This window comes from Perca fluviatilis, chromosome 4 (assembly GCF_010015445.1).
Source record: "Perca fluviatilis chromosome 4, GENO_Pfluv_1.0, whole genome shotgun sequence".
NCBI lineage: Eukaryota > Metazoa > Chordata > Actinopteri > Perciformes > Percidae > Perca > Perca fluviatilis.
This window is the reverse complement of record NC_053115.1, coordinates 34,595,528-34,610,719: the sequence shown is the minus strand read 5'-3', so window position 1 is coordinate 34,610,719 and position 15,192 is coordinate 34,595,528. Positions and strand designations below refer to the sequence as shown.

The 15,192-nt window shown below is 37.1% G+C and overlaps 1 protein-coding gene across 3 annotated transcripts in view; it reads left to right on the top strand.

Moving 5' to 3' along the window:
• LOC120557818 (Krueppel-like factor 15) overlaps positions 1 to 15,192 on the top strand; it is a 57,261-nt gene that overhangs the window by 23,999 nt on the left and 18,070 nt on the right. Inside the window, exon 3 of one of the 3 annotated variants that reach the window (XM_039798450.1) lies at positions 13,801 to 14,072. The exons of the other annotated variants lie outside the window; for them this stretch is intronic. Within the exon in view, the coding sequence (XP_039654384.1) occupies positions 13,801 to 13,834 (34 nt within the window). The 3' untranslated portion in view covers positions 13,835 to 14,072. Of the gene's footprint in view, positions 1 to 13,800; positions 14,073 to 15,192 lie in introns of those variants that run through there. 3 annotated transcript variants of the gene reach the window in all.

The following is a 15,192-nucleotide window of genomic DNA, read 5'->3' as shown; positions in this document are numbered from 1 at the left end:
TGCGGGCTGGCTGCATTGCTCTGGGGAATGTTTACTCTTGCTTTGATGTCTGTAATCAAGCTTTCAACGTGCCTGTCACCTTTGCTGAATCTGTCAGCTGTGCTGTGCTGCAGCTATTCAGAGTCCCCTGAGAGCGAAGCCCCCAAACAAAGCCCTCACTGTGGCAAAACCATAACTGCTATCAGTCAAATGACGTGATCCTGAGCATCACAAGGCCTTTGTGAACGTACCGGTATAAAAATTTATATGGATAAAACGTAAAAATGTGGCCTGCATCAGCCCATTTCAAAAGTGGTTCGCCTAGTGTTTCGTGCTGGGAAATATCTTAGGAGCTCTGATCATTGAAGCCAATGGGGAACCATCATGGACATCTTTGTCATTTGGAAGCCCAACCAGCCAAAAGTAAAAGGCGTGATCACAAAACTATAGATTTCTCTGAAACTAGACAAAAAATACCTACTGCTCTTTGATGTATACATTGTGTATGACAAGTAGATATTGTGCGCGTAGAGCAGCTTAAGACAAGGAACTAAGATAATTTTTCGAAGCTTCACCCTAGCTGTGATGTCATCCACTCTAGCAAACGCTAATACACCACCCTCTGTTTAATCGACATAAAATTTCCTGAAATAATCACTAAACTTAAACAGATTTTTCACAAAAACTGTAAAAGATATCAAAACACTGGAGCACACCCTCAATAACTGAATAACTTTTGTGAACATTTTACATTTTGAATCACGTCTTGTAGGTGGAAGAATGTAGGAGGAGCTACATGTTGAAGCAGAAGAGGATTTCAAGTTGTTGAAGGCTGCCTCATTCATCATCAATGTTAAAAAAAAAGTGTTAAAAAGCTTAAAATTTGAAAAAAGTATAAATAGTAGAAAAAAGTTGAAGAAGTCCCATCATTAGCTGGAAAGAGCTGAACATTTGAAAAAGTTGAATGGTTTAAATAGGGCGAAAAAAGTATGCAGAAGCTACAGAGAGCCAAAAAAGTGACGGAAGAGGGAATAAGCAGAAAAATAAAGAAAATGGCCGAATAGAACAATCAATAGGTGGAATGCTGTAAAACAGCATTCCCACATAAAGAAAAAATGGCCGACAGAAATCAACATTAGGTGGAATGCTGTAAAACAGCGTCCCCCAATAAAGAACAGGTAATCATTAGGTGGAATGCTGGAGAACAGCATTCCCCCCCTAATAACATAAAGAACTGTTAATATCATTAGGTGGAATGCTGTAGAACAGCATTAAAAAAAAAAAAAAAAAAAAAAAAAAAAAAACCCCAATTAATAAATAAAGAACAGATTAATAGGTGGAATGCTGTAGAACAGCATTCCCCAATAAAGAACCGACAATCATTAGGTGGAATGCTGCAGAACAGCATTCCCCCAATAAATAAAACCAATAACAATAGGTGGAATGCTGTAGAACAGCATTCCCCAATAAAACCAATAACAATAGGTGGAATGCTAAAACAAAGCATCCCAATAAAGAACCAATAACAATAGGGTGGAATGCTGTAGAACAGCATTCCCCAACAAATAAAGAAAAATGGCCGGTTACAGAAACAACAAATATAGTTGAATAACAGGTAGAACAGCATTCTCACTAAAAGAATTCAGGAAAAATGCATTTCCTGCAGAAAAAAATGCGGGGAATGCTGAATAGCTGAATTGCTAAAGCTAACTGGATGAATAGCTTAAATCCGTAAGAAGAAGATGAAGTAGTGAAAATAGTTGAAAAAGTAGGAATGGTTTTTAAATTTCATATCATACTACCACTAATGTACAAAATATGTGGAATAATTTAAGTTTTTTTGAAAAGCTTATGTTATAGCTAAACTGGATTGCTGGTTAAAATGTGTAAGAAAAAGGTGAAGTTGTCAGACAGACAGATGGACGGACGGAGAGAGGAAAGAGGAAAGAGATAGGACAGAGAAAGAGGCCAGATAACAGAGAAAGAGAACAGAAAAAGAAAGAAGACAGTGAAGAGGACAGAGAACAGAAAGAGGAAAGAGAACAGAGGACATGAAGAGGAAAGAGGACAGAAAGAAGAAAGAGGATAGAAAGAGGAAAGAGGACAGAAAGAAGAAAGAGGATAGAAAGAGGAAAGAAGAAAGAGGACAGAAAGAGGAAAGAGGACAGAGGACAAAGCAGAACGAGGACAGAAAGAAGAAAGAGGACAGAAAGAAGAAAGAGGACAGAAGAAAGAGGACAGAAAAAGGAAAGAAGAAAGAGGACAGAAAGAGGGAAGAAGAAAGAGGAAAGAGGACAGGGAGCGAGAGGAAAGAAAGAGGGAAGAAGAAAGAGGACAGAAAGAGGAAAGAGGACAGGGAGCGAGAGGACAGAAAGAGGAAAGAAAGAAGAAAGAGGACAGAGGGAAGAATAAAGAGGGAAGAAAGAGGACAGAAAGAGGAAAGAGAACAGAGAGCAAGAGAACAGAAAGAGGAAAGAAGAAAGGACAGAAAGAGGACAGAAAGAAGAAAGAGGACAGAGAGGAAAGAAGAGGAAAGGAAGAGGAAAGAGAACAGAGGACAGAAAGAGGAAAGAGAAAAGAGAGCGAGAGGACAGAAAGAGAAAAGAGGACAGAAAGAGGAAAGAAGACAGAAAGAGGAAAGAAGAAAGAGGACAGAAAGTGGAAAGAAGAAAGAGGACAGAAAGAAGAAAGAGGAAAGAAGAAAGAGGACAGAAAGAGGAAAGTAGAAAGAGGACAGAAAGAAGAAAGAGGAAAGAGGAAAGAGGACAGAGGACAGAAAGAGGAAAGAAGAAAGAGGACAGAAAGAGGAAAGAGGAAACAGAAGAGCAAGAGGACAGAAAGAGGAAAGAGGAAAGAAAGAAGAAAGAGGACAGAAAGAGGAAAGAAGAAAAGAGGAAAGAAGATGACAGAAAGGAAAGACAACAGAGAGCAGGTAGAGGATAGAAAGGAAAAAGAAGAAAGAGAACAGAAAGAGGAAAGAAGACAGAAAGAAAGAGGACAGAAAGAAGAAAAAGAGGACAGAAAGAGGGAAGAAGAAAGAGAAGAGGACAGGGAGGACAGAAAGAGGAAGAAGAAAGAGGACAGAAAAGAGGAAAGAGGACAAGGAGGACAGAAAGAGGGAAGGACAGAAAAGAGAAAGAGGAAAGAAAAGAAGAAAGAGGACAGAGGAAAGAAGAAAGAGAGAAGAAAGAGGAGAAAGAGGAAAGAGAACAGAAAGAAGAAAGAGGACAGAAAGAGGAAGAAAGAGGACAGAAAGAGGAAAAGAGGACAGAGAGGACAGAAAGAAGAAAGAGGACAGAGGACAGAGACAGGAAAGAAGAAAGAGGAAAGAGGAAAGAGAAAGAGGAAAGAAGAAAGAGGAGCAGAAAGACAGAAAGAGGAACGAAAGAGGAAAGAGGAAAGAGAACAGAAAGAGGAAAGAAAGAGGACAGAGGACAGAAAGAAAGAGGAAGAAAGAGGACAGAGGACAGGAAAGAGGAAAGACAGAAAGAGGAAAGAAAGAGGGACAGAAAGAGAACAGAGGACAGAAAGAGGAAGAAAGAGGAGGAAAGAGGAAAGAAAGAGGAAAGAAGAGAGAGGAAAGGAAAAGAGAAAAAGAGGAGAGGAAAAGAAGAAAGAGAAAGAAGAAAGAGGACAGAAAGAAGAGGAAAGAAAGAAAGAGAGAAAGGACAGAGGACAGAGAGGAAAGAGGAAAAAGAAAGAGGAGGAAAGAAAGAGCAGAAAGAGGACAGGAAAGGAGGAGAGGAAAGAAGAGGAAGAAAGAGGAAAGGAAAAGAGGAAAGAGGACAGGAAAGGAAAGACAACAGAGGAGCAGAAAGAGGAAAGAAGACAGAAAGAAAGAGGACAGAAAGAAGAAGAAAGAGGAAAGAGGAGAGGAAGGACAGAAAGAGGAAAGAGGACAGGAAAGAGGAAAGAGGACAGGAGGAAGAGGAAGAGGACAGAGGACAGAAGGAAAGAGGAGAGAAAGAGGAAAGAGGACAGGAGGAAGGGAGGAAAGAGGAGAAAGGAAAGAGAAGAGGAGGAAAGAAAAAGAAAGAGGAAAGAGGACAGGAGCGGAAAGAGGAAAGAAAGAGGAGAGGAAAGAGGAAAGAGGAAAGAGGGACAGAGGAAAGAGGGAAGAGGCACAGAAAGAGGAAAGAGGACAGGAGGAGGACAGGAAAGAAGAAAGAGGAAAGAGGACAGGAAAGAGGAGGACAGAGAAAGAAGAAAGGGAAGAGCAAAGAGACTACTGTTCATTACCGGTAGTATTTGGTTTTTTGGTTTAGGAAAGTGTTGTTATGGTAACTATGGCTTGGGAATGTTTGCATTTGCTTGGATGGGGTTTAATCGCTTAACGAGCCCGTCACCTGCTGGAATCTGTCACAAAGCAGCTGCAGAGATCACTGTTCATATTACTGCCTGTGTGCATTTGGGTGTGTGTTTGTGAAAGTGTTGTTATGGTAACCATGGCTTGGGAATGTTTAATATTTGCTTTGAGATGTCTGTAATCAAGCTAACGCAGCCTGTCACCCGCTGAATCTGTCAGCTGTGCCGTGCTGCAGCTATTCAGAGTCTCTGAGAGCTGCAGCTCCCCAAACAAAGCCCTCACTGTGGCAACACCATAATCTCGCTATCAGTTAAATGACGTGATCTTGAGCATCACAAGGCCTTTGTGAATGAGATCGGCATAAAATTTATATGGATAAACGTAGGCCGTGGTCATATCAGCCATTTCAAAAGTGGTTCGCTCAGTGTTTCGCTGGGAATATCTAGGAGTTTGATCATTGAAGCCAATGGAGAACCAAGGACATCTTGTATTTGGAGGGCCCAGCCAAGAGCCCAAATGGCGATCACACAACTGAAGACACACTGGAAACTAGACAAAACACCTACGCTTGATGTATAAATTGTGTATGACAAGTAGAAATGACATGGAGAGCAGGCACAAGGGGAACGTATCGGTATAAATTTATATGGAGAAGAAGACACCCAAGCTTCTTCTCAGCTGTGTGTATGGGCATAAGGAGCGGAAACACACCCCTGTTTAAAAAAACAAAATTACCTAAAATAATCACTAAACTTAAACAGCTTTTTCACAAAAAACTGAAAAAGAGGCGCCCAGTGTTTCGCTGGGAAATATCTAGAGTTTGATCATTGGCTACTGGAGAACGATATGGACATCTTGTCATTTGGGCTCAACCAGCCAAAAGTAAAAGGCGTATCACAAACTAAACAGATTTTCTGAACTAGACAAAAATACCTACGCTTTGATGTAAATTGTGTATGACAAGCAGATATTGTGGGTGTGAGAGCAGTTTATGACAAGGAACTAAGATAATTTTTTTCTGAAGCTTCACCCCTCTAGCTGTGATGTCATCCACTCTAAGCAGCGCAACACACACCCTGTTTAATCTGATAAAATTTCCTGAAATAATCACTAAACTTAAACAGCTTTTTCACAAAACTGTAAAAAGATAAACAAAGTGGAAAAGGAGCCAAGAAATTTGTGAACATTTAAAAGTTCGCTGGATAGGTGGAAGTATAACATTTAAAGTTCGTTTTGTGGAAGGAGGAACGTGAAGGAAAAGAAGAAGGTGGAAAGGTGCCCCTCTCATTGACTTCAATAAGTAAAAAAGAAAGTGAAAAGCTTAAAATATAAAAGATAAATAGTAGAAAAAAGTGAAGAAGCCCATCATTAGCTGAAAGAGGACAGTGAAGAGGAACATTTGAAGTGAAATGGTTTAAATAGCTGAAAGTATGCATACGGAGTGGAGAGCCAAAAACGCAAACCTAGGAATAAAGTTAAAGGGATGAAATGCAGGTCGTAGAAAATGCGTGGGAATAGTGAAGCTGACATTGCTAAAGCTAAACTGGTTGAATAGCTTAAATCTGTAAGAAGAAGTTGAAGTAGTCAAAATAGTTGAAAAGGTAAATCGCTTTTAATTAAAGTATGAATTTCATTAAAAAGTTAAAACTTTTATGCTAAACTGAACTGTTTGTTTTAAAATCGTTTTTTAATTAAAGTATGAAATTTCATTAAAAGTTAAACTTTATGCTAAACTGAACTGTTTGGTTTAAATGTTGTAATAATGACAAAATGTGTAGGAAAGAATGTGAGGTGTGGAGAAAGAGAAAGAGGAATAAATGAGAAATGGAGAATGGACCATATGCAGAAATAAAAACAACCACAAAATACTGTAAATACTGTTAAAAAGAGGAAAGTGAAAGAGGTTGAAAGAAGAAGAAATTATTATCAGATATATACACTGCATAGAACGAAAAAGCATCAATCTAGCTGAGATGAGATGTGAAAAAAAATAATTATCAGATATACACTGCATAGAACGAAAAGCATCAATCTAGCTGAGATGAGATGTGAATATTAGGTAAAATGGGAGGAAGACAGAGAAGACAGATGGATAGAAGTGGAAGGGGTTAAAGAGACCACTGTTCATATTACTGTGCTTGTAGTATTTGGGTGTGTGTTTGTGAAAGTGTTTTTGTTATGGTAACTATGGTTTGGGAATGTTTACTTGTTTTTGATGTTTGTAATTGTGAAAGCCTGTCACTTGCTGAATCTGTTAAAGTTGTGTTGTAGCTATTTAGAGTTTTTGAGAGCGAAGCTCGCAAACAAAGCCCCATGTGTGGCAACACCCCATAAATTGGGTAATAAAAAATGATTGTGATTCAGCATCAAAAGGCCTTTTGTGAAAGTGATTGGTATAAAATTTATATGGATAAAAGTGAAATGTGGTTATATTGTGATTTTAAAAGTGGTTTGTTTGTGTTTTATATTGGGAAATATTTAGGGAGTTTGATTATTAGGTCATTGGAGAAAGATATGGACATCTTGTTATTTGAAGCTCAAACAGTTAAAAGTAAAGAATGTGATTATAAATTGAGAAGAAGATTTTTTGAACTAGATAAAAAATACATAATGCTTTGATGTATAAATTAAGGTATGAAAAGTAGATATTGTATTTGGAGAGAAGTTTATGGTGATAAGGAAATAAGATAATTTTTCGGCTTCACCCCTTTTAGCTGTGGGATGTCATCCACCTAAGCATTAATAATAATAACTTTGTTTAATTGAGCAAAATTTAATGAAATAAACACTTTAAAAACTTAAAAAAGCTTTTAACAAAACTGTAAAAGATATTAAAATGAAAAGTAGACCTTGGATAGTTGAATATTTTGTGAAAATTTTAAAGTTCGTTTGTAGGTGAAAGTATGAAGGAGTTGAAACTTTTGGGAGTAGAAGAAGATTTTAAGGGTGAAAGTCTGCTCTTATTGACTTTAATGTAAAAAAAGTGTTAAAAGCTTAAAATATTAAAAAAAGTATAAATAGTAGAAAAAAAGTTGAAGAAGTCCCATTATTAGTTGAAAGAGAGCTGAACATTTTAAAAAGTTGAATGGTTTAAATTAGTTGAAAGTATGTAGAAGCTATTTTTGAGAGCTAAAACGCATCGACGTTAAAATTAATTAAGGAAATGCATTTTGTAAGTAGAAAAATGTGGGAAAAGTTGAAAAGTTGAATTGTTGCTTTTAAACTGGTTGAATAGCTTAAATTTGTAAGAAGAAGTTGAAGTAGTTAAAATAGTTGAAAAGTTAAATCGCTTTTAATTAAAGTATGAATTTTATTAAAAGTTAAAACTTTATGTTAAACTGAAAATGTTTGTTTTAAATGTTGAATAATGATAAAATGTGTAGAATATTGTGAGGTGTGAGTAGATTTTTAATTGATAATGACCTCACATATGCAGAAATATGAAAAAAATTAATACTGTAATATTGTTAAAGATGAAAGTTGAAAAGGTTGAAAGAAGAAAAATTTTATTATTATTAGATATATACACTGCATAGAACTTAAAAAGCATCAATCTAGCTGAGGATGAGATGTGGAAATATTTAGGGTGGAAAGGGAGGCGAAACAAGAAGAAAGAGAGGGAAAGAGAAGGAGAAAGAGAGAAGAAAGAAGAGCAGGAGAGAGGAGAGAAGAGAAGAGAGAGGAGAGAAAGAGAATAAAGAGAGGAGAGAAAGAATAAAGAGGAGAGAGATAGGAAAGAGGAAAGAGAGGAGAGAAAAAAAGAGAGGAAAAGATAGAAAAAAAAATTAGGAAAGAGAGCAACTTTGACTAAAATTGACCAAAAAGGCTTAAAGTTTGACTGTCTGTGAAAAGGGTTGTCATGGCTACTAAGGTCTGTGACGTGGTTTATAAACATGCTTTGTGTGTCTGTGTGTGCTTGTGCTGTGTGTGTATCTGTGTGTGCGCGTACATGTGTGTGTGTCTGTGTGTCTGTCTGTGTGTGTGTCTGTGTCTCTGTGTGTGTCTTTGTGTGCGCGGTGTGTGTGTGTGTGTGTGGTGTCTGTCTGTGTGTGTGTGTGTGTGTGTCTGTGCGTGTGTGTGTGTATAGGTGTGTGTCTGTGTGTGTGTGTGTGTAGGTGTGTGTCTGTCTGTCTGTCTGTGTGTGTGTATCTGTGTGTGTCTGTCTGTCTGTGTGTGTGTGTGTGTGTATCTGTGTGTGTCTGTCTGTCTGTGTGTGTGTGTATCTGTGTGTGTCTGTGCGTGTGTTAGTGTATAGGTGTGTGTCTGTGTGTGTGTGTATATGTGTGTGTCTGTGTGTGTCTTTGTGTGTGTGTCTGCTAAACTGGATGAATAGCTTAAATACGTAAGAATAAGTTGAAGTAGCGAGAGTGGTTGAAAAAGTATAACAACATCCTACACTTGGACACATTGATTGATGTACCACAGCAGGATTCGAACCCTGGTCCTCCACACCAAAGTCCAGCAGCATAACCACTGGGCTATCTTTAGATGAGGCAAGCAGTGGTCCTTCGTTATTTATAAAGCATCCCTTTGATCATTAATCGCCACACCTAATGAGTGAGAGACAGTGTGAGAGAACCCCTTCAAACAAGCCTTAATAAATCCACAACAGTAAATGCTATCGAAAACAGCGAATTTGACCGTTAGAGGCACAACGGCTTTTGTGAACGTTATCGGTATAAAAATTTATATGGATAAACATAAAAATGTGGGCATGTCAGCGATTTAAAAAGTGGTTCGTTCTGCTCTTCGCTGAAAAATATGGACGCCTTTATCATTGCTGCGGATTGAGAGAGAAATTCTCTTTGATCTCGCCATTTGGAAGCTCGCGAGCTAAAAGTATGAGACGTTCACAAAACAGAGCAGATTTTCTGAAACTAGACAAACATACCTACGTTTTGATGTATAAATTGTGTATGACAAGTAGATATTGTGGGCGTGAGAGCAGTTTACAGACAAGGAACTAAGATAATTTTTTCGAAGCTTCACCCTCTAGCTGTGATGTCATCCACTCTAAGCAGCGCAACACACACCCTGTTTAATCGATAAAATTTCCTGAAATAATCACTAAACTTAAACAGCTTTTTCACAAAAACTGTAAAAGATATCAAACTGAAAAGTAGACCCCGGATAGCTGAATATTTTGTGAACATTTTAAAGTTTGTTTGGCGTCTGTAGGTGAAAGTATGAAGGAGTTGAAACTTTTGGGAGCAGAAGAAGATTTTAAGGGGTAGAAGCCTGCTCTCATTCACTTCAATGTAAAAAAAAAGTGTTAAAAAGCTTAAAATTTTAAAAAGTATAAATAGTAGAAAAAAAGTTGAAGAAGTCCCATCATTAGCTGAAAGAGCTGAACATTTGAAAAGTTGAATGGTTTAAATAGCTGAAAGTATGCAGAAGTTACGGAGAGCCAAAAAACGTACGGAATAAAGTTAAAATTAAAATTAAAAATAAATAAAGAACCGAATAACAATAGGTGGAATGCTGTAGAACAGCATTCCCCCAATAAATAAAGAACCGAATAACAATAGGTGGAATGCTGTAGAACAGCATTCCCCCAAAAATAAAGAACAGGATAACAATAGGTGGAATGCTGTAGAACAGCATTCCCCCAATAATAAGAAGAAGTATATAAAGAACCGAATAACAATAGTTGGAATGCTGTTGAACAGCATTCCCACTAAATAAAGAACCGAATAACAATAGGTGGAATGCTGTAGAACAGCATTCCCCCAATAAACAGTTGTTAATGCTCTTAGGTATCCGTATTGTAAAGTTGAGAACATATGCACCTTAACTAACACTTGATTAATGTATAACAATACTGAATAAGCATTACTAAACCATAACTAAACAGGTATTAATGCTCTTTGGTATCCTTATTGTAAAGTTGAGAACATATGCACCTTAACTATCACTTGATTAATGTATAGCAATACTGAATAAGCATTATTAAACCATAACTAAACAGGTATTAATGCTCTTTGGTATCCTTATTGTAAAGTTGAAAACATATACACCTTAACTAACACTTGATAAATGCATAAGAGTACTGAATAAGCATTACTAAACAATGATTCATAGTTTATTAATACTCTTTGACTTAAACATTCACACAGCTTTTAAACATTAGTGAAACACTGTCAATGTGAAATAAAATCTTCGTGACAACCTTCTGTTATGCACAGATATTCAAATTGTAAACAAGGTTTTCATTTGATTCTGAGTTTGACTCAGTTTTCTTCTTTCTTTCCACTGAAGACTCAGAGCTATAACAGTGCGAGTCTTGTATGGAGATAACACTGGACATTTTCCCCCTCTTGTCATATTCACTGTCATGTCTTCTGGATAGTCTTGAAAAGACTATCTTTACACATATACACTCAAATGACAACAAAACATGATAGGGCAGCCTTAATGGTAATGGTATATACTCCATATGCACCAAGTGAGTGGTGAGCTACCTTGACGATCATGATCATCCATTATCTAAATCAGTGGTTCTCAATAATGTACCCCTTTTGAATTGTTTATTTAAGCCAAGTACCCCCTGACCAGGGCTAATCATTTTCGGTAGAAAAAAAAGTCTCTACAAAGAGGAACAGTACAGCGCTGTCAGCGATAGATTTACTAAACAACAGCCTTGTGACTGAAAAAGACATTTAAATGCTAATGAGAATAGGAGACAAAAACTGTAAAAAAGACAAAAACTTGGAAAAAGATGGTAGAAAGAAGTAAGGCAAGAATAGGTCAAAATAGTTTAAAAAACTTCAAAAACAGTGACAAGAAGAAAAAAGCGAGAAACTTGTAAAAAACTAGGACAGTAGAAGGAAGGAAGGCAAGATTATGTCCAAAGAAGGCGACACAAATGTCACATTTTTGGTAGGACAAAAAAAAAAGTCTACATAAAGAGGAACAATGTTCTGGACAACAGCCTTGTAACTTTAAACATTTTGTTAAAGATCTCACGTACCCCCTGCAGTCCTCCAAAGTACCCCTAGGGGTACACGTACCCCCATTTGAGAAACACTGATCTAGATTGTGTCCAGAATATTAATGCATCTGACAGCCAACAATCACAGCATTCAAATGTGTTTGTTTGTATAGATCACAGTATACTATGGACCATAAATAATCATTATCATACTGTAGTCTCCTCGGCTGAAAGATGGTCTTAATGGTTGGATGGTTTATTCAGTCTGTATGCAGAAATCAACCTAAATTAAAGGCCTAATAACATATTAAAATAAATATAAAATAATTCTCCTTTGAACCTTCTGTCACATCCAATAGACCATAGTAATTGCATTTCTCTCTCTCAAGTTACACCATTTCATGTAGCTAAACAGGCTCATTAGCCTAATAATTAACTGCAGGCTAATATGTTGACATGCTAGCTTTACTTGCACATACTCATCTCCAAGTCCGTAAAACTCTTAAACGGCATATCATAAAGTGACTGAAAATACAAACGATATTAGAGGAAACACTGAAAAACCTTGTGCCCTTATCAGCCAGATGATAAACAAGGTAAGCATACACCATGCTTTCTTTGATCTTTTCAAAATACAGTACAGGCCAAAAGTTTGGACACACCTTCTCATTCAATGTGTTTCTTTATTTTCATGACTATTAATTATTAGATTGAAAGGCATCAAACTATGAATGAACACATATGAATTATATTCCTAACAAAAGTAGGAATAACTGAAAACATGTCTTATATTTTAGATTCTTCAAAGTAGCCACCCTTTGCTTTTTTTGATAACTCTGCAAACCCTTGGTGTTCTCTCAATGAGCTTCATGAGGTAGTCACCTGAAATGGTTTTCACTTCACAGGTGTGCTTTGTCAGGGTTAATTAGTGGCTACTTTGAAGAATCTAAAATATAAGACATGTTTTCAGTTATTTCACACTTTTTTGTTAAGTACATAATTCCATATGTGTTCATTCATAGTTTTGATGCCTTCAGTGAGAATCTACAATGTAAATAGTCATGAAAATAAAAAGGAAACGCATTGAATGAGAAGGTGTGTCCAAACTTTTGGCCTGTACTGTAAAAGCGCTAGCTAGCTAGTTAGCTAGCTTTAGGTAACCAAAATGACAGTCAAGGTAGCTCTAAGTGACCCACATATTATTTCGTTTCACTATAATCCATAGCAGTTTCCAGCATTAGCGCTTTTATTTTGAAAAGATCGAAACCGGAATTATATAGCGGGCAACGTGTGGAGCTCATAGAAGCAAAACGTTTTATGTTTATCTTGTTTAGCATCTGGCTGATACGGGCATAAAGTTGGTCATTGTTTCCTCTAATATTGTTTGTATTTTGAGTCACTTTATGATATGCTGTTTAAGAGTTTTACGGACTTGAAGATGAGGCTGTGCATGCTATGAGCATGTCAACATATAATATAACCTGCAGTTAATATTACCAACTGTATGTACACACCGCCGTCGACTTGAGCTTCTAAATTTAACGGAAGTCATTAATTTTCAATGGAAGCTGGCTTCTCTCAGGTGCAAGGAGCAGCAAATATGTTGGCGTCACATTTTGTGCGTTTTGAGCGACCAGAGCATCAATCAGAAAGTTGAAAGTATGTCAACTTTATGGTAATGAGCTATGACGCGGTTCAGCGGCAAGCAGCGGCATATGCCAGCAACCACTCGGAATATAGACGTCCTTTGCGCTGGCTGATTCCGGAGAAACATACGATGTAAACTTTCGTTCCTACCAAAACATTAGTTCCGAGAAAATGGAGGAAAAGCTCATAATTGCCGTTGCTGGGTTCCCTATCATTTATGATATGACGTTGTTTGCCTATAGAGACCAGTTAATGTTACCTGCCGGTCACATCATCTCTAAACGGTGTGTGTACGTACAGTAATGAGCCTGTTTACATGAAAGAGTGTAACTTCAGAGATAGAAATGCAATTACTACAGTATATTGGATGTGACAGAAGGTTCAAAGGAGAACCATTTTATATTTAATTGAATATTTCATTATAATTAAGGTTGATTTCTGAAAAACAAGTGAATAAAAAAGGGAAGTAACACTCACTTATGATATGACGTTGTTTGCGTATAGCAGTGGTTCTCAACCTTTTTTGTGTTCAAGGCATGTTTGAAACTGCGATGGAAAAATTAAGTTTAACTTTGTGAACCATTAGTTAAAGAGAGCCAGGGGAGGCCGGGGAGGCTACACTATGATAATGATTATTTATGATTTGTAGTATACTGTGATTTATTTAAACAAACATGTGAATGCTGTGATTGCTGGCGGTCCGATGCATCAATGCATTAATATTCTGGACACAATCTAGTTAATGAATAATCATGATCGTCAAGGTAAAGTCACTAGGTAGAGTGTGTACCATTAAGGCTGCCCTATCATGTTTTGTTGTCCTTTGAGTGTACAACATGTAAAGATCTGACATTGATCTAGTGAACGATCAATCCTTGCATCCGTAGCTTTTGCATGCATTTAAAAAGACATTGATATATCCCACTTGGTTTGTCAGGTTTCAAGAGAGGAAAACTATCCAGAAGACATGACAGTGGAGATGACAAGAAGGGGAAAATTGAATCTCCATACAGGACTCACACTGTTATAGCTCTGTGCCTTCAGTGGAGAGAAAGAAGAAAACTGACTGAATCAAACTCAGAATTAAATGAAAACCATGTTTACAATTTGAATATGTGTGCATAACAGAAGGTTGTCACGAAGATTTTATTTCACATTGACAATGTTTCACTAATGTTTAAAAGCTGTGTGAATGTTTATTATTATTAGTGGGGTCATTTATGAGATACAAACCTGGGTCCATTAGCCCCTGCGCTAAGCTATTCAGCTGATAACGCTACTCTACCCTAACTCTCCCAATGTTCGACCCAGCTGAAAAAAGCTTCTGGGGGGGTGTTTGGCTCGAGGTCATGATGTAAAGGACCCTATGGTGAAATTACTCTGAACCATCTTAAGGTGCATATGTTCTCAACTTTACAATAAGGATACCAAAGAGCATTAATACCTGTTTAGTTGTTTTAGTAATGCTTATTCAGTATCTTTATACATTAATTAAGTGTTATTTAAGGTGCATATGTTCTCAACTTTACAATAAGGATACCACAGAGCATTAATACCTGTTTAGTTATGGTTTAGTAATGTTTATTCAGTATTTGTATACATTAATCAAGTGTTAGTTAAGGTGCATATGTTCTCGCTCTATTTTTAACTAATAGTAATATATACACCTTAGTTAACTGTTATTAACAGTTAGTCAAGGCTTGTTACTGCAATAACTAATGGTAAAATAGATACCTTAGTTAACTGTTATTAACAGTCAAGGCTTGTTACTGCCTTAACTAATGGTAAAATAGACACCTTAATTAACTGTGATTAACAGGTAGTCAAGGCTTGATAATGCATTTACTAATAATATAATAGACACCTTAATTAACTGTTATAAACATGATGCAGACTGCCGCATTACACTAGATAAATCCTGCACATGCAACATGTGTTGGTTCCCACTATCATTTTTTCCAACCTGGACCCTATTTTCCTATGTTGAAGTGACTGATGGGAACAACAATCTTTGACATTGGTCCAGTATTAAAGGACAGTTCCGGCACAAAACGAACCTAGGGGTTATTAACAGATGTGTACCCACTCGATTGTTCTCTGGGACATGTTTTCATGCTAATCGAATGTGTTTGTAGCTTGAAAGAAGCTAGCGCGGACCGCTGATTAGCTTACAATGCTAGTATTCGGGGCACAGGGAAAGTAAAAACAAATCGCTACTTATACCACTAAAAAGGCTCAAAATATCACTAAACTTCAACGGTATCATAATGAGGGTCCCTAAATGTTAACTGAAGCATTGAGAAAATTGTAAGTGTACAGACAGTTTATT